This window comes from Astatotilapia calliptera, chromosome 23 (genome assembly GCF_900246225.1).
Source record: "Astatotilapia calliptera chromosome 23, fAstCal1.2, whole genome shotgun sequence".
Classification (NCBI taxonomy): Eukaryota; Metazoa; Chordata; class Actinopteri; order Cichliformes; family Cichlidae; genus Astatotilapia; species Astatotilapia calliptera.
The window spans coordinates 26,618,445-26,640,711 of record NC_039323.1 but is presented as its reverse complement, the minus strand read 5'-3'; the positions used below and the strand labels follow the sequence as shown (position 1 = coordinate 26,640,711).

General features: G+C 40.2%; 1 protein-coding gene across 2 annotated transcripts in view; it reads right to left on the bottom strand.

Annotated features, from left to right (window-relative positions):
- Positions 1 to 2,122: 2,122 nt before the first annotated feature.
- Positions 2,123 to 22,267, bottom strand: part of LOC113016711 (activin receptor type-2A) — a 74,176-nt gene continuing 54,031 nt past the window's right edge. Inside the window, exons 5-12 of one of the 2 annotated variants that reach the window (XM_026159765.1) lie at positions 20,086 to 20,109; positions 11,397 to 11,540; positions 9,592 to 9,735; positions 5,444 to 5,589; positions 5,231 to 5,345; positions 3,989 to 4,127; positions 3,764 to 3,894; positions 2,123 to 3,405 (exon numbers count right to left, since the gene is read on the bottom strand). In XM_026159765.1, the coding sequence (XP_026015550.1) occupies positions 3,211 to 3,405; positions 3,764 to 3,894; positions 3,989 to 4,127; positions 5,231 to 5,345; positions 5,444 to 5,589; positions 9,592 to 9,735; positions 11,397 to 11,540; positions 20,086 to 20,109 (1,038 nt within the window). In that variant the 3' untranslated portion in view covers positions 2,123 to 3,210. The remainder of the gene's footprint in view (positions 3,406 to 3,763; positions 3,895 to 3,988; positions 4,128 to 5,230; positions 5,346 to 5,443; positions 5,590 to 9,591; positions 9,736 to 11,396; positions 11,541 to 20,085; positions 20,110 to 22,267) is intronic. The other variant, XM_026159766.1, reaches the window with a different exon arrangement.

The window sequence follows — 22,267 nt, the reverse complement described above, 5'->3', positions numbered from 1 at the left end:
AAAGAACTTTTACAGTTCAACTATGAAGATCCTTTTTTTGGAATCTTCTAGATTTAGGTGGGATAACTAAACAATTTGGCCCTGATTGGTACAAATGTTGGCACACATCTCCATTCTCCAAACATTTAGCTTCATTACAGACTTTTTTGTGCAAAATGAAAGGTTTTGCTCAACTGATCACTAATCAATTTAATGTCTTAGTGTTTTACTTGTATACTTACTGGCTCTTGCTCACCAAAACGTCATAATACAGTGCTGTAAAGAAAGCCTCACTGTCTTGAATGTGAATGGTTTGGATAGAAAGAAGTTTCTTCATGCCCCTCCCCAAGTATTTTCTAACTGCACACAGAGCTTTATTTTAAACTGTGATATGTGAAACCGTCCCAAAGCTTGAGGAGAGACTGCAGGTCTGCCGGCACCAGTGTTCAATATCCCTCAGAGGAAATAAAGACTCAAAAACGTCATTTGTCGCCTTCGCAACAACGACAGATACATCCGTTTTGCCTGACATCTACAAGATTAACTAATATCGACATGTAGAAATGGCACCAGGATGAAAGACAGAAAGGAGAGATCCCCTCGTCTCCACTCATTTAACCATGGTTAGCTGTGTGAGTGTGCCGGTTGGGTCGGCAAGGGTTTCAAACTGTCAAGCTAAGTGGTTTTAGGGGTTTCTAAGAACTTTTACTTTGAAGGGGAACATTATTGGTTTCTAGTACGTCTCAGAGGTTAAATAATGAGTGTTTGCAGATAAGTCGGCGTCTTCTCTGCAAGCTATAGGTAACCAAAGAAATCACAAGGAGGGTTTTGGTTGTCATGGGTTCACCAACTGGTTTCTAGGCCTGTGTTACCAAGGCCCTAGGGAAATAACCCTCAAATTCCAACGGCAGTGGGCCAAGCTTAAGAGAAAGCATCAAAACAAATTAATTAAGTCTAAACTGGAACAGTGCAGAATGAAGGTGGTTAAAACATAGACCAGATTTTTGGTTCTACAGATACATTAGGTCAGGTTGACTGTGTTGGTTGGGCAGGTTGATATTTTTTCCTGTTTTTAGTAATATCTCTCTTCATTTTTGTGGGAATTAATTCAGTGGTCTGCATCCTTGATAATTCAACTTTCCTTTTGTTGTAATGAGATCAGTATGACTAATGAATGCTGTGGGGATCTGGCATTAAATGACTGGTGGAACTTTGTCAGAAAAAGTGGATAGTCCTAATATAATAATATAATATCTCTATCATGTGACGGTTTCTTTCAGAAGATGAGATGAATAAGGATTATTTTGAACTGTGATTCATGCTTGGCTACTTAAAAAGAATGGGGAGCAGATTATGTCCACCTTTTAGTTATCGACCAACCTTACCTAATACAGTTTTCTTCAAACCGACTAAAGACACTGAACTATTACCGCACGGCTAAACCCTAACAAGTGGAGACGAGGCAAGAAAGAGACATAGGAGGCGCAAGATTCGGCGAAAGAGGAGGTACTCCAGTTCGAGACAGATGAGGATGTGAGGGCGTGGTGTTGAGTAGCAAAGATTCCTGAGGTGTATCCAAAGAGAGCAGAAACTCTTAATTAAAAAAAATAAAATAAAAAAAAATAAAAAGATGCGTGCAATCAAATCAAAAGCAAGCTGGCTCAGCTAAATACAGGCACAGTTCCAAAGTAGGGCTGGGTACCTCTGGAAACTGTACTTCAAATTTGATACCTCCTAAAAATAATCATGCCAGGTGACCTCTTGTTTTTTTTTTGTTTTTTTTTGTTAATCTGATTTTTCTAAATAGAATCAAACAACACATAATTTATTTCACAATGAATGAACAAGAATATGACCCGAGAGTTTGATATCTCTGATTAAATATCCAAAAAAAGAAAAGAAAAAGGAAAAAGAGAAGGTATCATTACAGCTGGCACCCAGCGCTAATCCAGAGAGAGATCTCATGACTCCAATTCAAGCTAGTCAGCAATGGGTATTTACTCTCTGCTGACGGCTGACACGGCAAACAAAAAAAAAAAAAAGAAGAAGAAAACTTTAAACGACAACTTCATTATCATGGGTGTGGGCAGGGTGTGGGTGGTGGTGGTGGTGGTGGTGGTGGGGGGGGGGGGGGGGGGGGGGGTTCATGAGTTTATCCCGCTCTCATGAACATCTGATAGAAGCAAAAAAAAAAAAAAAAAAAAAAAAAAAAAAAAACCCAACAGGAGAAAGTTGAAGTAGACACTGAGAGAAAGGAAGGGGACGAAGAAGGGAAAAAGTTGTGTTGTTTTTTTTTACGGTTTGTATGGCCGTGTGTGTCTGTGTGTGTCTAGGCTTTGTTGATTGACGAAGGGCCAAAAGGTTGTAAAGGAAGTGCGAGCGATGACCATGACCAGGGAGAGAGGGACTGATTTTTTTTTAAAACTGTCCATCTGAACTGAGGTATACCTGGTTGAAGGAGGTTTATGGTTTTTATCGTCGTAATGCTTGAAAATGGACCCCCCTCCCCATTCCCCCCCCCCCATTTAAAATAAGCTTGATTACCAAGTTGTCTGGGTCCATAATACACTATGTACAGCAGCATTACACTATAAACATTCAGAAGCCGTTGCTTATTGGCAGAACGATAGTCTCCCAAAAAAAAACAAAAGAAAAAGAAAAAAAACACACGAGAAAACAGCAAATGTATCAAGAGCCGGACGCTCGTCTTTTCTTTTTTTTTCTTCTTTTGTTGTTTTTTAACACTAAAATGCACCGAGAGTTTTGTGAAATTTCTCCGAAGAATCTTCTCAGAGCAGAACACGTCGCCCTCCTACATCTGTGTGTGTGTCTGTGTGCGTGCGTGCGTTTGCATGTATATGTGTATATAAAAACAATACATGATCAAAGTGTCCGTAGAGTGTTGTCCCAGCATGTCAGTGCTGTGGCTTGGTAAAACATCCTGAGTGAGTCCGCTCAGGATGGCAGAGAGTTCAACGTTAAAATCCTCAAGCACGCCTATCAAAATGAGGTGGATGTCAACTGATGTGGTGAGGCGGGCGCAAGGGGCGTTTCCTGAATGCGAGCAGCGGCCCGCACTTAAAAGAACAGGAAGGAAAAAAAAAAAATCAAAGGAGAAGAAGAAGAAGAAAACCCCCCCCCACAAAGCCAACCAACCAGGGTTGGCCATTTATCCCCTCGTGTTGATCTGTGTTTTCGCTAGAGCTCGTCTGGCGTCGGCTGATTGGCTGATCATAAGCTGGACTCCTTGGGTGGGAGGTCCACGTTTGTCACCATGGTGACAACCGTGACGATCTCCTCGGGGCCGATGACGGGCGCCTGGCGCTGCATCTGTCCGATGCGCTCTTCGACGCAGCCGGCGGACAGGCGTGCCTCGGCCTCGTGGTCCCAGCAGTCCTCGATGGTTTCGCAAAGCATGGCCAGACCCTGTGGAACAAAGTTCAGACGAACGTTATCCAAACAGCACCACGATATCTCAGCTGGTTGTGGTTTCTGGAGTTTGAGCATGGACACACTGGAAGCGCTCTGCAGTGGCACAAAGTGGGCGGGACCTATTTATAAACTTTCAGGCAAGTGACTGAAGAGACTATCCAATGAAAGTTCATAATACTTTGTGTTGTTCTTACTCACTGTCATTTTGTCCTGTGTTATATGTTGTTTGATTATTTCAGGTGTACATCAGCTGTTCTTTTTAAATGTGCTATAGAGGGAACCATTTTAAATCATGCTGCATAAATCAAAGAGCTATGGGACAGTTTCAACAAACACTCCTCTAATTTCTCACCGTGTGTTTCTGCCAGCAGTCTCGCAGGCAGGGCCGCAGTTTCTTATGCACCACCACCTCCTGCATGTCCTCCAGAGATGGGTGCTGACCCACCTCCTCCTCAAAGGGGAGCATGTACTCATCTACTGGTCCTGGAAACATGTGCACGTGTCCAAAGTTAAAATTCGGACGGAATAAAAATAAGACAGTGTGGATAAAACCTGACTGGAGTGCTTGTGGATTTACCGTCGGCAGCGGTGCACCGTGATGCCAGCTCCCACAGGACGAGGCCAAAGGCGTACATATCGATGCGCAAAAATGAATCACGCTGGAAGTTGATTGCGCCCTCCAGGACTTCGGGAGCCATGTAACGTCGTGTTCCCACCTACAGGTTCCAAGCAGGAGTCCAAAGATCAGCACTGAGATAAATAGCTACATGACCACCAATTAAAGCAGACCCAGCAAAAACACTGCCAAATAAATGTGTTTTCACTGCTTTACTGTGATTGTCCAACTTTCAAAAATTGAAAACCTCATCATTCAAATGAATCCCTCCAGGGCTGCTTCAAAAATTTCTGGCCTATGCTGCCACCCAAAGGAGTCTACAACTACTGTCTCAAAGCACGAATAATAAGTTTCTCTCTAAAATGGATGTTGGTGATTACAGCGAAATGAACAAATAGCTTAAAAAAAAAGAGAAAAAGATCAGGCCTCAGGTCTAAATACTCAGTTTCAGTTTTCCGTTATTTTTGTCCCCGTCCCCCCCCCCATTTTCCCCTTAAGACAGGGTCCAGTATGAGATAAAGAAGGGTTATTTTGAACTATAAATCACGCTAAGCTAAGATAAACTACTGACTATTGCAGTTTCAGGAGGAATTGAAGTTGTACTGAATTGAAAATTCTAGAACATAATTTAACATCAACGAAAAGACGTAATTATACATTAACAGGAAGATTCTGGAAAGTCACTGACTATTAATAGAAAGCTTCTAAAATATATTGGAAAGATTATAGAATTTCACTGTACATTAACAAAGAGAATTTCATTGTACACAAAGGGAAATATTTTAGAATTTAACTGCATTGATGGAAATGTTCTAGAATGTCACTGTACACTGACGGAAAGAATCTGACTGTACTTTGATGGGAGGATCTAAAATGTCATACATTAATGGACGTATGTCCTTTTACAATAAGGGAAAGATTCTAGACTGTAATTATTGATACTGTATAGATGATTTTTTTGTGTTATTCAACTTGTCATTTAAGATTGTTGTGCTGTGCAGTGCAAAACATTTGGAAGACTAAAATATTATAATAATGATAAACCAAATTTTCAGACAACATAAACTGACATTGGTTGCTTAACATCATTGTACAAATAAGCTGGAAACAGATGTAACTGGGTACTGCCTGTAAACATGCCTTCAAACACAGTGAAATGGTGGATGAGAGACAACTATATGAAGTTTTAAGTGTGAGCTATACCTGTCCGTGTGTGTCTCCTGCTGATTTTCCTGCCTCAAACTTCAGAGCGAGGCCAAAGTCAGCTATGCAGGCTGTCAGGTTATTCTTCAACAACACATTCTTACTTTTAATGTCCCTGAAAGAACGCACGACACAGGAAATATCCCTTTAGCCCAGTCAAACTAATACAGGAGTCTTGATAATCCACAGATGTTTATGTTTATGGCAGTGTACCTGTGAGCGATGGAGGGCTTGTGCCCGTCCTTGTGTCCTGGGATATCTTCGTGGAGGTAGGCGAGACCGCGGGCTGCTGACTGAGCGATGTGGCAGAGCTCGTTCCAGGACACCACGTTGGCCTTCAGGTAGTCTGTCAATGAGCCCTAGTGAATGAGACAGACAGAGAAGATGGGTGTCAGTGGGAAGAAAAAACAGAAACACTAACTTTACATTCAAAAATGGGCATGTAGGAAAAGGGGCCCCAAAATGTGCCCTTTGCCTGTCGCCCAGTCCACACTGCACGTGTCCCTAATTTCTGTTGTTGTTGATAAGCTGTACCTGTCCAGACCCCATGAATCCAGGCCTGGCTGCCAGACGTCCCCGTTTCTGTTCTAGCTTAATGCCAGTTTCAGGTGAGGTTATCCAGTGCCAAATATTCTGTTTCAATGGAGTTTCTCAAAGCAAGACCCCTCCCCTGAGATGACCCTACCAGGAGTTACTTGGCATCTTCAAGTCTGAGGCAAAACTCCCCTTTGGGTTGGGGGAGAGACGGTGCTCCAAGAGAGCGAATGCACAAGATCTTATTCACGTGTGATGGAAGGGCCGGAGGACGATGGAGGACAAAGCAGATCACTAACTTGTGTTTAACTGTTACAGAAGTTTTAATGTTTATCAGCTGAAATCTAGAAATGTGTGATGTTATAAATATATTCAAGAGTCAGAGTGATGGAATGAAAAGATTAATTAATAGTACATTAAAAGCTGAGCTGCATCAGAGCATGCAGTATTCTCAGTGTGGTAATGGAAATATCTCTAATGGATGGAAATTCACCAAAGCTTTTCTATTTTTTTTAGTTTGCAGCTGACTCCACAAGATAAAACAATTATACTGGATGTACAAGTTTCAATATTGACATTTTTTAGATGATTATCGAAGAAGAAAGAACTTCTGGAGCTCAATAAATCCCCTAGAGTGCAATAAATGACATTTACGACCTACAAGGCGTCCTCTTAAAACCACAGCGGATGCTTATTGTCCTCTCTGAATAACGGAGCTCTGATAACGCTGATTCAATGACCTCCTCCATGTGATCACTTATCCTTTGTCTACTCATGAAGAGCAGCATGTGCCTTACTCTTAAGTATTAGAGCGAAAAAGTAGAAATGCTACTGTAGATCTGGAGATTTGAGCTTACATCTAATTTACTAATTTGTCTTCTGTCCTGTTAATGCTCATATTTTATATTTACTCATATTTCTGTGCTGCTGCTGTTTCCCTCACACCTTTATTGACCATTTTTTTATCATAATGAGAGTTAATAATGTAGAATAAAAAGTATAAAATATATTTGTTAATCTGTACTCCTGTTAGTGTTTTTCTTTAAATGTCATCTACAATGCACAATGACAATAAAGGTCTTGAATTTTGAATGTCAACACAACACAAGGTCACCAGTGGAGGCCAAAGGCAAATGTAGTTGTGTTGAGTGACCACTAGAGGGCATGCAACTCCAACACATCATCAGCTGAGCTTCAGATGAAAGCTTTCCACAGTGTGTGTGTGTGTGTGTGTGTGTGTGTGTGTGCATATTCTGCGTGACAGCTTTTAATATCCTTGCAGTGGAAATATATGAAAAGATATAAATTACAGGGGTTTTTTTTCTTCGGCAAGCTGCTGCATGTGCACGGCTCCACACCATAAAGCTGCTCAGATGCATCAAACATAAATCAGCTGCGACAGACGCCAACACTTCGACACCTGCTCTTTTTAGGTCAAAGCTTAAAGACTTATGCTTGCAGAATAATTACAGTTTCCTCCTTTAAAGCTCCAGTGTTATTCCCTCTAGGAGAGCTTCACTCCACTCCAGAGCTGAGTGCCTTTCCAAGAGTTGTATTGTGAGTGTTAAAGCCTCACCGCCACACCCACAAGCTTTTAATTTTTCAACCTTTATTCACGCGATGAAGGCTCCTTAGGAACGCTGATTCAAATCCTCGGTCTGGCTGGGAAATTTCGGGCAAGCCAAGCGTACAAGAATCACTCTCCACTAGGTTGGTAATGACTCTCAAAACACAGAGGCACTTAGAGCCCCGAATGCTACAAAGGCTGCAGCATGGAGGGTGAGTGGAGTACAAAAGGGGGCTAACACAGCTCAAACCCACTTTCTAGGCACAAAAAAAAAAAGAAAGGCAACATGAGGCGTATTGTAACTATAGATTAGATCTTAAGGCACCAAACAGAATCAATCAAATGTGAAGGTTTCATGCATGTTTCCCCTCTTTACCAGTGTTTACAACTTTGTTAGATGGTCGCCCTGGAGCTTTTTAGATCTGTGTGCAACTGCCCCCCCCACAAAAACCCCCCAGCAAACAACTCAATAACATACACTAAGCTCAGCAATATGCTGAGCTTACATGGACACAAACAACCCAGTTAGTGGGAGAAATCAGGCGGGAAATCAGAGAATTGTTTTACATGTACACTGTGACTGGAAAACAGATCTGAAGCGCTCCAGTTGGATGTGTTTTAAACAACACTTGCAACGGTTTCTAACCTTTTCTTCAGCTGTGGAAACTTGAGCCCAAGTTTATTGAGTTTTAACTCTTTTACTGAGATGTATACCGGCTTTGATCTCTTGATATTACAGCTATCTTTTTAAAGGTTTGAGTGGCTGTGCCAGGTTTAAATGCAGGTGTATGTCATAAATTTGATATGGATACATATGGATAAATGCTCAGTAAACATGGACTCTTATCAGGACTTGTTGACACAGTTCAAAATGGAACTAAAATAAGGTCGTATAGACATCCAGACCATCAGCTCAACATGTTGCTTGGGTAGCAACAAGAAAAAAGTAGGGATCATACCACAGACTGTATATAAAGGATGGAGACGGCCACAATGACATCAGTAACGAACACTAGTGTTTTAAACCTCTGTGTTTGTTTTTTTAAGACAGAAGTAACTATACTTTATGGAAGCGCATTTCTGCCACTGAAGAAAATTTATTTGGCAACACGTCAAAATTTATAGTTACATTTAAAAAAAAAAATTGTAACTCAAAAATTTGGGTTAGCATCTCAAAAGTTGAACTATATATTTGGGTTATTTATCTCAGAATTACAACTTGACAACTCAAGATTGTGGGTTAGCACATTGAAATTCAACGCAGTAACTAAAAAACTGATCAAAGTTTAGATGCAACTCCAATTTTGAATATCTCAAAAGTTCAACTTAACTCAAAAAAAAGGTTCAAAAAATCTTGAAATTATGATTTAACTCAAAAATGTGGGTTCGTTTGCTCCACAAAGCAAAAGCAAAACAATAAAATGTGATAAGAATTTTAACAGTTAAACTAAGATAGAGCCAAAAACAGCACAGAGGGATCAAGAAGCTCTGTAAATAAAATAATTACGACTGACTAATGCAAACTTAAAAAGACTTTTTAAAATATAAATAGATGACTTATAAAAACAGTCACCCTGTTTTTTAATTTAGGACAACTGGCTATAGAGACAAAAACTGCTTTGTGGTCGCCAACGTGCTTATATCAGCTATAAATTTTGACATTTTAACATGGCGATCTATGGGTACTGACTCACTTATGTAGTCACCCTCTACTGGCCACTAGAGAAACTGCAGTCTTTAAACCCAAAGGCTGCCCCCGTGAGCACGCCTGCTACTTAACATAAGCAACAGCCTGTTTATTTTAATGAACTAAAGCAGTGATTGCACTTAAGATACCCCAGAAAAAGCAAAATTAAACACGTTTTTGTTTTTCTTTTGTTTGTCTTATTCGCTCCTCTTTATCTGATGGTCTTAAATCAAGCTGAACTCATAAAGCAATTTTTAGACCTAAATGACGTATCGATGTAAAAACATCCTGAAACTGGTTTGAAATAGATCCACAGTGTAGTAGACAAAAGCCTGGCATACAAAGCAGACTGAAGGTTCAGCATGAAGCTCAGGTCATCGAGCCTGGAGGTCTGAGACGTCCCCAAAGTGCGAGAGGTTTGATGAAGCAATGAGAAAATATACAACATATAGAGGAATGAATGCATTAGAAATACAGTCCGGTCTCCTATAGTGTACTCTGCTTTAGTGCACTCAGATTGAAAATGACTCAGTAAAGAAAAGAATATGCATCTCTGCAGCCCTCTCGGCGTACCTTGTCGTGGTAGGCGGTGATGAGCCACAGCTCCAGGTCCAGGTTGTTGTTCCTCTTCTCCGCACCGATAAAGTGGAGGATGTTTTCGTGCTTCATGCCGCTCACGCTGTAGATCTCGTACTCGTTCTGCCAAGACAGCTTGTCCTAGACACGAGCACAGAGGGAGAGATGCAGATGTTATTCATGCCGCCGTGCCACCCAATCGACAAAAACACGTACAAGCCAGGTCGCGACTAGTGTTAGAAAGTTTGGGAGATGCAGACTGATTTTAGTCTATTCTTTGTTTTACATGCTGCTTTATTATTACTCATTATTAAAACAGCCGAGAAGCTCTAATTCATCTCCTAACAGAGACACTCGGCACCCAAATAATTCCAATAATATTACTCAAATATAAAACACATTTTTGCTTATCAAAAGGTCAGAAATAACAAAAAAGGGGATGAGTTATAAAGTTTCCACTAGAAAAGCTGTCAGACTTGTTGGCTACAAGTTTAATTAGCTGTTTTTCATTTATTCCCCGCTTCCAGCATGAAAATAATGGATACACTAGCCCAATTTAAAAAAAAAAAAAAAAAAGCTTATCAGAAGAATTTTCCTGTAACCAAACTAGATTTTACCCAGAAAATTAAACACATACAGCCAGAGTTGGTACAGTTTCTATTCCTTTCTATTTCCTTTTGATTTCATTTTAGTTTCAGTTACTTCCCAGAGTGGATTTGCTTGTTTTAGTTTAGTTTTTATTAGTTAAAGTTCCTCTAACAGCCACTAGAGGCTGGATCTAAAATATTTCCAGAATTGTTAAAAAAAACGAACAAAAATGGTTTTAGCTGCTTTGGTTAGTTTAGTCCATCAGAAAAACTAGGTGAGGTGACTATTTTAATCACGCACTTTGTTTAAATGACATGAAAAGACATGTCCATAAGTGTCAAATATAAGTCCAGAATCACTCCGGTAAAGAGTAGAATTGGACAGTATTGGAAAACGTGAAAGTGTAATTTCTGGGCTTAAACATACATTCAAAAATTAAATGGATCCTGTTCCTGTTTTGTCGACTATCTACAACAGAAATGTCTTTTCTTTTAAACGGGTGCAAATGACACAATTTATTTCTTACAATTTAAGAGATGTGCTGAAATATTTATTTCATTAACTACAGCAGTATGTCTTTGATGTTCAAAATGTTGGGCACACCTGTTTTAAGACCTTAAATTACTATAAATCCCTTTCTACAGTATTTATTTCACTTCAATCGTATGTATTTATTTCTATTCTGAAAAAAGGTGGCTGCCCCTCCCTCTGGCTCTGTCTATGACTCCTTCCTGTTAAAAAGGAGTTTTTCTTTCCCACTATCGCCAAGTGCTTCATCACAGCGGGTTCGTCTGATTGTTGGTGTTTCATCTCTGTTATTGTAGGTTTTTTACCTTACAATATGAAGGGCCTTATTTTTTTTGACTGTTGTTGTGATTTGGTGCTATATGAATAAAACTGAATTGAATAAACTGTCATATATCAAACATGATAACTTTTTGACATATGAAGGCAGCGGTGACAGGCTACAGTCATTAGTGAAGATATGTGGACAGGCATTTGATAAATGATTAATACTCACAATGTGTGTGTTTTTGAATCACCTCCTTTACTTCTTATAGTTGTTGCTTTTTTTTTTATTTAGTTTTGCCTTTATTTGATAAGACAGTGAACATTTTTCCTTTAGTACTTTACTTTGTGGGGGTGTAAGAGTTGTCAGGCTAATGTAACAGTTGTAGTAAAAAAACAAAAAGAAGAACCATCAGCACGTGTACCTGGATGGGAAAGATCTTAACAGCCATGTATTCGTTCAGCAGTTGTGCCTTCCACACACAGCCGAAGCGCCCCCTGGCTTTCACCTCGATCAGCTGCAGAGGTTTGTGTCCCAGAATTGGGGACGGGGGTGAGGGTCCGGGATCCTGCAGAGAGATAGAGACGCAGGTGTTATTCTTTTTATTTATTTATTTATTTCTTGTCCAGAGCATTAAAATAGCACCGGGCTTACATTGAAGGTGACCGGGCTGTTTGGCTCACAGTGACAGCGTGCCTGAGGAGCTAAGGCCAGCAGAATTGCCAACGTCTCCACATCTTAAATCTTACAACTTACATTTATAGACTTCTTCCACAAAGTGGTGCCTCGGTGCTTTATCTACTTTTAAATTTCTGTTGTTTCTAATGAGGGAAAGTCCGCTTCAGGAGAGCTGCACATTTAAGTTTAGCCTCCATATGACCGTGTGAACACGGCATACCGAGCAGGGTTCGGATACATTCATTTTAAATTCAATTAACCCCCCCGAGGAGTTGCATTTGCTCAAGTTTACAGAAGCGGGTTTGTAACTGGAGGGTTGCCAGTTTAAATCCGAGAAACAGCAGATGAAATGTGTGCGCTGGCGGTGGTTGGAAAAAACAAAACAAAACCTGGAAGATTAACCGCTGAGCAAGGCACACAAAGAAATTGGGCAAGGGTTTAATTATGGATTTAATAAAAACATTTAAGATCCAAAGGCGGCGGGTCAGACCGCATGCGTGTGCTGTGCGTTCATGCTAATCCCACACAAACAAAAGTGAAAGAGAGTAAAGCCAAGTGTTCCAAATCTAAAGTAGGTTAAACACAGCTGGTGATCGGGATTAAGCTGATCACTTTCACATGTGACTTCACAGAGGAGGACAGAGGGCGAGCAAGGATAGCGAGACCTGGAGAGAGAGAAAGCACGCGAGAGACGGAGGTGGAGGAGGACGAGGGTGGGGAAGAAGGTTAAAAAGAAGCATGCAGTGCAGGAGTCACATTTCCAAAGGATAAAAGGTAGAGGAGAAAGAGTAGCACATGACTGATGGCGTTTGATGAAACCAGATACGCTGCTGTAAAACCTCGACTTTAGCTGCATGCCTCTGCTGTCAGTAAGAAAAGAAGAAGAAGAAAAAAGAAGAAGAAGGAGCTTTTTTTCCCTTCGCGATGTTCATGTTTTCACTTGAACTGAAGGCTTACAAGGTGCCTGATGAGCTGCAGCAAGTTTCAAGACCCCGAGGCCTGCAGGATCCACTCAGACGCGACGATAATATATCAGGAGTGCACTCGTGTCACTCCGAGTGTTTCGCTAAGCTCACGTAAAAGAAAGAAAGGGTTTCTCTTTTGAGTTTCTGCTGGATTTAACAGATTTAAGAGCGCTGCTCTAACCCACGAGGTTACAGAAGGAAAAGAAAAACGTGCATTTCAGGGCACAAATATTACCTCATTTCTGGATTTACCATCCAGGGTTTTTGGCATACGACCTTTCTTAAAGCCAGATCCAAGCCGCACACCAACTGTTAAAAATGAGCCCATGCCAAGGAGCGTTTAACAGCAGGAGCCGTTAAAAAAAAAAAAAAAAGCGCAGAGGAAGCGGCTACGGCAAGATTACTGCGGTTACAGGAGCAAACTGTGTATCCTCTAGTAACATTTATGAATTAGATTTTTATCAAGATGAAATTGAACTCTGGCCTTTAGTGCACACAAAACAAAGCGCTACTGTGTGGCTGAAGAAGCCTTAATGTGCATTTCACTAAATCTCATCATTTTATTACGTTTTGGCAAACACAAGACACTGTTTGAGAGGGTGGGGGTAAATCAACAAAGTTTTTAGAAACACAGCAAAATAACCTCAGCTGCCTCTTTTTCTTGGAGAAGTTGACTTTAAAGCAAACAAAAAGTGGCAGATTGTCTGGTCGGCTCAGAAATATTTTGCATACATCAAACTATTTTTTTTAACTACATATAATTAAATCTATGGATGCAGATAAAGAAAGGCTACAAACAAATTAAATTCAATTAAGTTTTGTTCCTTCTGCAGTGCAAGAGGACTTTTATCTAGTGAACACACGCCTACAACGCATCCTTCGTCAGGTCCATACTGAGCTAATCTTGTTTAATTTTGCCTCTGTACACCACCACAGTGGGTTTTAAATCAAACAATCAAGATATGATTCAAGTGCACAGTTCTGGTTTTGATTCATTGCATTTACCTGTTCAGTAAGTACAGCCATTTTTACACACAATTGTATGTGTCTGAAATTATGTTCCGAGCACCTTTATGAAACAAATAAGGTGCTGTCCAGGTTTTCCATCAGGCACATCTATTGCCAGGGACATCGGTTGGCTTTAAACCACATGGCTGTAGGCTAAATCCATTATAGATTTGGCCCAACTTTATGGCTTCCATAGGAATTAAGAGGGGGAGCAGCAGCCAAGCGCTGCTAATCAAATGCACTTCATTAACTGTTTATCAGCAAGTGTGAGCATCTCTATTAAAGCTCAAGTTTTGGTAGATTGCTGGAAGTTACAACAAGTTAACTCCAAGGTGAGACCATGCAATGTTCAGGTAACCATAACCCCCCCACGATCTGCATCTCAGACTCTACAGGCATCAGTTAGCATGTTAAATATTAATTCATGACAGTACAATTGGAAAAAGACTGAATGAGTGTGGGTTGCTTGGAAGGGTTACAAGAGAAAGCCTATTCTCTCTAAAAGATCACGGCAGCAGGTTTCTAAACCCCCCATCTGAAAAATCACAAGAGTTCTGGAACGATGTCCTTTGGACAGACAAGACCAAAGTGGAGATGTTTGGTCATGATGCACAGCTCCACATCAACACAAATACCTCATACCAGCTGTTAGTACGGTGGTAGAGGTGATTTGGATTTGTTTTGCAGTGAATGAGTCGACCATGAACTCCTCTGTATACCAAAGTATCCTAGAGTCAAATGCGAGGCCGTCTATCTGACAGGGTCATGTAACAGGACAATGATCCCAAGCAAAGCAGCAAATCTACAACAGAATGGCTTAAAAGGAAAAGAATCAAGGTCCTGCAGTGGTCCAGTCTAAGTCCAGACCGCAACATGATTGAAATGCTGTGGTGGGACCTGAAGAGAGCTGTGCATAAGCAAACCTCCACAAACCTCAATTAACTGAAGCAATGCTGTAAAGAAGAGCGGGCTGGAATTCCTCCACAGTGATGTGAGAGGCTGATAAAGTTACACAGAAAATCATTACTTCAAGTTATTTTTGCTAAACGTGGCTCTACTGAATTCAAGACTCTTTATTTTCAATTATGCAAGCAAAATGAAATCATGGGGTGTACTGCATTTATTACAAGAGTGCAGAGTCTGGTGAAACCTTTCACATGACTGTATATGACTGCTGTGTTATTAGCACCTAACAAGAGCTATTATAGTTTATTTCATTCTAATTAATGCTTTTAAATTTAACGTTTGACTTTTCTTTTAATTTAATTTAGTTTCAGGTAGTTTTCAGAGCGGATCTTCTTTAGTTTTTGTTGCTTGAAATTTTTAGTTTTTTACTGTTTCAGTGTTAGTTTCAGACTTTTGTGATTTTAATTTCCCAAGCTCACAAAATTGTTTCAAGTTTTGTTCCCTAAAGGTCTAATTTTATTTTTATTTTAGTTAACTTTAGCATTGCATTCACACCTAGTTTTAGTTTACTATAATAACGTTGCACCTCAAACCCAAAATTCCACAGAAACCTCTTAATATCCATCAAACGGATTAAAGTCGAGGTCTGAAAACAGACATTTATGATGGAGACGTGTTGCAGTCATGAGGTCTGTCTCGAGAAGGTGCACGTCAAACGGCCTTTTCTCTAGGACCAAGCTGCTCCCCAGGGATCGTGTTTTCAATTTGCAACATCTAAAAGCGTGTAAGAAAAAAAATAAATGAAATAATTGCTGCTGCTGCTTTTGGTAGATATATAGAGCAGGCTGCCCATTTCTTCTAGGCAGTACGAGGGGAATGGAGGATTGGAATGGTAACTGGTGTGTTTACTTAAAGCCTTTTCCCTCTAACAGAGAGCTGTGAGGCAGACCTGCTGTCTGCACACTGCTTTCACACCAAATGCCAGCCAAATGACGAGGAAAATTACCCACCACGGTGCAGAGGTTGGATTTCAGAGCGGCCCAAACGCTCTCTAGATGGCAGCTTGAAAACATTTTTAAGAACACATTGTACTGACCAAAATAATCAAAGTATAGTTTCACACAAATGTTTCTATGCATCTGTTTTTGATACTGTTTTTAAATATAGGCATGAACTTTCAATGAGGATCAGATGAACTCAAAACTTCTTTTTTTTTTTTTTTAAACAAATCATTTACTTGCCTGGTCCATGACTGGGGAGCACGTACTGTACTCACAGAAAGCTAGCTTCCAGTTTGGCGGCTGAGCCTTACTGATATTATTAACTAAAGTCGAAGGATTTGGCAGGCTGTTATTTCAGACCTTTGTGCATCAATGAACTTGACAACCTCCTGTCCTTTGGCAGGTGGGATAGGTTAAAGAATAACTGGACAGAAATCTGATTTCTCCCAGTCTGGACTTTTAGATCAACCTGCAGCAGCAGCAGGCAGGATAGATGATTGAAAGTGTGGTGTGATGTGCTTCTATAGCATCACATAAGAACCTTTAATTATATGAGTGAAATAATAGAAAATAAGCAGTGTTTTTCTTTTCGTGCACAACAGAAATTGATGGGGACAACTTGTTGTATATAAATGTTTCTGTTCACTTTCTTTGTAAGTTGGACTGTGTATAATCAGACAGATTCATTACCAACTGTGACGACCTTACTCACAATTATGTACTCTATTCTATGGTTAACTGAACGTCTTTATGTATCTGACGCCTCAGTAACGGGAATTTGTTTATATATGAAACCATTCAATTATTGTTGTTAACTGAATTTAACTGAATTTAATGTCTTTCTGCATCTGTTTGTGTTGCTTCCCTCTTAGTCAGGTTTCCTTCTTTAACAACTTAACTGCGCTAATGCGTTGACACCGTGCAGCCCCACGCACGGCGCCATCCACGTTAACTCGCTAACAGATATTTGCCGCATTAATGCGGTTATGCTGTTAACGTCATTTTGACAAGATTAACGTTGACGGCACTAATAAAAAAATATAAAATAAAAAAGACATGGTGAATTAGTCTATCTTGTTTTGGAAGCATCTGCTGGATGTTTTAATGTATACGCAAGTAAACGTTTCTGTTTAACAGCATCCTCCTTTCTCTAGTGTGTTTTATTAATCTCTGACTCTCTTCCACAGCAGGTCTTTTATCCTGTCTTCCTTCTTTCACCCCAACCGACTGCAGCAGATGGCCGCCCCTCCCTGAGCCTGATTCTGCTGGAGGTTTCTTCCTGTTAAAAGGGAGTTTTTCCTTCCCACTGTCGCCAAAGCACTTGCTTGTAGGGGGTCATATGATTGTTGGGTTTTTCTTTGTATGTATTATTGTAGGGTCTACCTTACAATATAAAGTGTCTGTTACTGTGATTTGGCCCTGTATAAATAAAACTGAATTAAATTATATCTGATTTATGATCCTAACCTATTTAAAGGCTCCTTGAAGGTCATGCCTCAACGTTGACTTTGCAAGTGTATGCAAAGCCCGTGTAAAAAAATCTCACTATTAAGAGTAAACATTCCCATTCAAGTACATAATCCTAGCTAGAGTGGCTGCTGTAGGCCTGGCCTATTCTGGCTGTCGTTCATCTGTAGTGGCTGTAGGCTGTCAGTCTGCTGTTTACCTCAGCTGTCAATGTGTATTCATATCTATTTACTCTTTAAGAGGCTGTAAAACTTTGTATGTTGTATGTATAAAACTTTATACTTTTAATGGTTATGAGAATGCATCAGAAAAATGACTGACTATATATTTAAACTGAGCATTTTTGCCATCTTGGTGTTTTAAAACATTGTGAGACCACTGAGGGGTGAGCCTGACTCAAGAATACCTTGCTTTCATCATCCTTTTTGACTCTAATGGGGACCATAACTTAGAAAATGAGCATTACAAGACTTTAAAGTTTTGATTTTTACCATGACCTAAACAACAAAGAGAAATGGTTCAGCCTTCTTTCTCTTCGTGGTAACTGGTTAATTCCCTTTCTGGTTCAAACCTCCATTCCAACCAATGCCAAGCCATCAGATGTTTGTTGAGTAACTGCATGTATGAAACCACAGCCTCAACACTGGTTTCGCTCTGTGTACAGAGATACCAATGTAAGACTCTGAATCTGCCTTACGACAACCCAACATCTGATGAGGTCCAGAGAAGGTGGGGTGAAGATTATCATTTCTTTCCAGAATCAGGAAAGTAGAACGGGGGCGAAAAAAAGAATAAACAGAATAGCTTAGCAGTAAATATGAGTGGGGACACTTTTCAGTGAAAATAGGTCAACAAACACTTGCTATTGAAGGACTCTTTATGCCAGAAAAGAGGATGAAAGCAGTTTCTAGTACATCCATTAAAAAGGAGTTATTATGCTTATTTTCTTGTTAAATATATCTCGTTCCAGAAGTGGATGCTCATAATAAACATGAAAAGCAAAGTTAAAAATGATGAGGTCAGAGTAAATACAAGTAAGAGTTTGTAATACTCTTTGCTTTATATGATGTCAGGAGGGCACAAAAGCCTGACCTACCTGCTGTTCAAACCTTGTGTTTATATGGAACAGCCAATCAGATGAAAGTTTCTGAAAATGTCTCGTTTCAGAAAGAAGATGAATTGAGGGGCTGAATTAAGGGTTACTTTCAACTTGGAATCACACAAAGCTACTCTATTTGAGTCCGAAAATATAAATGAGGAGCTGTAAACGAGAAAAACATGTCCACTTTAAGCTCACTTTCTGATATGATTGTTATTCTGATCATGGTTTCGTTAACAAAATCAGGCTATAATACAAGGACACGAGCTCTGTTCACTGTTACAAAACAGTTCTCTAATTTGTCTCAAGTCAAATTCCTGTGTCTTTCCTGGGCTTTGTAGTCCAACATTTTAAATTCCGATTCCAATTTGACAATAAAAGTATAATTAGAGGAGTTGTGTTACATAAGCTTGCAAAAAAGCAATCAAGAAGAATTCCAGTGCATCTATCGCTCTTGGCAGTATAACTGATTATGATTCTGTTCAGTATTTAAATCAGCTCAGGACCATTTTACCGTGCATAGTAATTTGTCAGAACAATAAGCTCTGGTACATTTTGTTCTGACTGAAAATTAAAACTGATTTGGTGTTGATGTGATCAATAAATCGTCAGTAAACACATGCATGGTATTAACTTTTCCTCAGCCTTGCCTGTGTTGGGTTACAGTGAAACTGAAAAGTATTTGATGCTCACTCTGATCACAGAAGGATGTGGCCATGCTCAAAACCCCAATGTTGGCAAAAAAACAAAAACGTATGAGAACGTCATCTTAAAACCCTAAAGATATAAGCCACTATGGATTTGCCTGATAAGCATCAGACACAATCCTGAAGACGACCTGTCATTGCAGGACGCTCTTCTTTTCTCCATCGCTTCTGAAAACTCGTCTTTCTTCTGGGTTTCAGCCTGACGAGGGGGCCCAGCCCGCCAGGCGTCCTGTGGGAGTCACCGGATCCCTTGTCCGATCGCAGGGCGCTGTGGCCTCAAATGGGGGCGCATTACACTTAGTCAGCAGACCACAGGAAACAGGAAAACAGAATCTGCTGCTTCACGCCGTTCCTCCCAACCCTCAACCATCTCCTATGGCCTAATCAAGTTACACCTTCATCTATTACATCAAAACAGGTCTTTCAGTCTGGTTTGGGTGTCCTGGGTTTAGGTGCAGATAAGTAGATCTAACAAAACCAAAATGCCAAGCTTGGTTTTAGGACAATGAGTAGGTATTCTGGCTAAAACTCCATTATTGTAAGGTCATTTCCTGTTGTTGATATGGCCGTAAAGCTTGAGACCATGTCAACAACAAAAAGTTGTTGACATGACCTTAAAGGAGCAAGGCCAGGGACTAAAATCCCCGAGTTATTTAGTGAGTTACTTTTTTTCCCCAGAAAGGTCTGGCGCCATACTTCGACTCCAATTTGTTAAATTTTGAGCCAAGGTACATTTGCAAGAGGCTTATGCTTCCCTTGTACTTAAGCAATTTACACTCTCTCACTTGAAAAATGTTCCAGATAAGTGGCAAAGCTCCTACTTATGTAAAAACGTATCTGTACTCCTCCTCAGTCTGCAAATGAGATGGAAAAGCAAGCCGCAGTTTCAGTTTCAAACACCTCTGCCATCTCTGCATGGAAAAATGGTGAGCCATAGGTCTGAGCAGATACCATTCTGGAAACTGGGTCACATCACACACAATGTGTTACATAAACATCACAGGTGGAGATTCATACAAAGAAAAATATAAAAGGAGGGCTGCATTCAGAGCCGCGTTGGCCATTTTCCGCCATGCACAATGCATCTTCAGCAAGAAACAATTAAAAAATAAAATAAAATACACAACCATCCACCCATGCAAACAATCCAGGCACAAAAAAGAAAAGTCAACTAAAGAAGACACAAAATGGTGGTCTGGGATTGAGGTGGAGAATTCATACCAGGCTCTGAACCCAAAAAGGAGGGGAAAACTAACAGTGTTTTCATTTAAACTGCTCTTACCTCCACCATAATGTGAAAGGCGTGCTTGTTGAAAAGGAACATAAGAAGCAAACAGAGAAATTATTGCTATCTTCTTTCAGTTAGTGGATGAAATAGAGGCAGATAAAAAAGCAGGACATGATAAGTCAGCCCTGAATAACCTTTTGTTCCCCTCTTGCGCTCCAGAGCAGGGCTTCTAGTTTCTTATCCCACATGGATCATGAAGAGGTTAATAAGCATGGCTCCAAAGGCAAGATGGTACATTTTAGGAACTTAAAATGATGCTGAAAATAGAGACTGAATGATGTGTGAAAAGAACAGAAGATCACAGTGAAGCCGAACAAACACAAGTTAACAGCAACAGCACGCTGATGTCAGACACACAAAACTTTCCCGACAGAAGTCATGTAAGAGGCAGAAAGGTTGAGCTCAGAGAGTCAGACCTTCAGCTGAGGACACCAACATGGAGCTACAGAGAAATCAGACATGAAAAATATGCCACTCTCAACTAACGGCTGCTTTTATCTTGAAATAGATGCTTATAGAAGTGGAACTAGGGCTGGGAGATTGGATCAATATATCCAACAAGGTCTAAGTTAAGTTTGGAAGCGTAAAGCTAGTCGGTTAGTTTTAGGCGCTAAAATTAGGCGGTAAAATTTCAGTGATAAATATTACTTACAAAGTGTGATCAAGTTTTTCTAAGCACTGGACTATGAGAACTGGTAAATCTGCTTAGTTAACATAAGGTTCCCTTTTTGTAACTTTACTTCTCTTGTCTTTCCCCCTGCTTTCCAACTGGTTGCTAATACAGCCAATCCCTCAAGTCTATTATTAAATTTTTGCGCGGGCTTTTGGTGTTATGCTAATTTAGTGCTCTGCCTCCTGACAATGAACTTAGTAAATCAATGTGGTGAACAAGCCTTCTTCTTTTAACTTAGCTGAGGGTAAGTTGATAGTTTAACACAGTGACTGATGGACAGTCCCATTAGTAATAGTAGAACAGACAAATGTAGCGCTCCTGGAGACGATTTTATAGTGTAGCTGATATTAAGTACTGCCGAGTAAAACTTAAAAGTTTAAAACTTTTGAAATAACAGTGTACAATGGGCAAGCTAGCTGCCTCAAGTATAAGATAGCACATGTTGCCCCCAGCCATTTGTTTATTTAACTGAAGTCAATGGGCCACGTGTAAAAATAACAGGAGATTTTATTACAAAATCTGAGTTGATAATGATTTAAATACAAAATTCATTCTTTGTAAAGCCATCCAGAGAGGCAGTCGAGCCCTCTGGCAGGCTGGTGTTGACGCCCTAATGCTTCTAATTTAGATGCTGCGTAATGTCGGCCTTTTATCTTTTTGGTTTAAAACAAAAATAATCCAAAACAGGTGATTTGGATCAGCACATCCAACCTAACATGTTGGACTGATGGTGACCATTTGGAAATGTCAAAATTCTGCCTAAGCCGACACACAGCAGCCCCAGAATTATACTATATATTTGAAGCACACGTCTGCATATGAAACGATCCCAAACACTACACACGAACTCTATCATGTAAGAGTTCAGACACATTTTAAAGGCCAGCTGCTTTGTCCAACGAAAACAGAAAGAAAAAACGCAGTAAAGCAACAATCAGGTCAATATCAGCTTTGGATTTCTCTAACAGCACCTGCCAGCTTCATTTTTGCATCAAATGAGTTAATAAGACATGGTGTAGAGTCCACTGATCCTTTAGGACTTCTTTGGAAAGCTGCACCCAGACAAACAAGATGTAAGTAGCTCCATAATAAAGCAATTGATGAGATTTTGGTCAGAATCGATTGCTAAGATGGATAGAGATGAGAAAATAGGGCCCATGTTGAAGGAGAAAGAAAAAAAAAAGAAAAAGAGGCTAGACTTATGCTTAAATGCTGCAGCTCCAGGCCTCTTCGTGTGAAAGCTGTGGGTCTGTGTACTCAGACAGAATCAATTCCAGTTTGCCTCCACTTCGCACTGTGGTGTGAATAATGGAGGCTTGGTGGCAAGTATGCAGACCATGATGGACCGCAGCCATCATGACATAATGACAGAGTGCGACAGAAGGACTTTGGCGCATGAAATTTTCTGCGTTTCACACTGGGTTTTGTCATTTTAAGGTTTGGGAAGACGGCTAATTAAACAGAAAATCCAACACATTATTTTTTTTGTATGCTAAACCCACA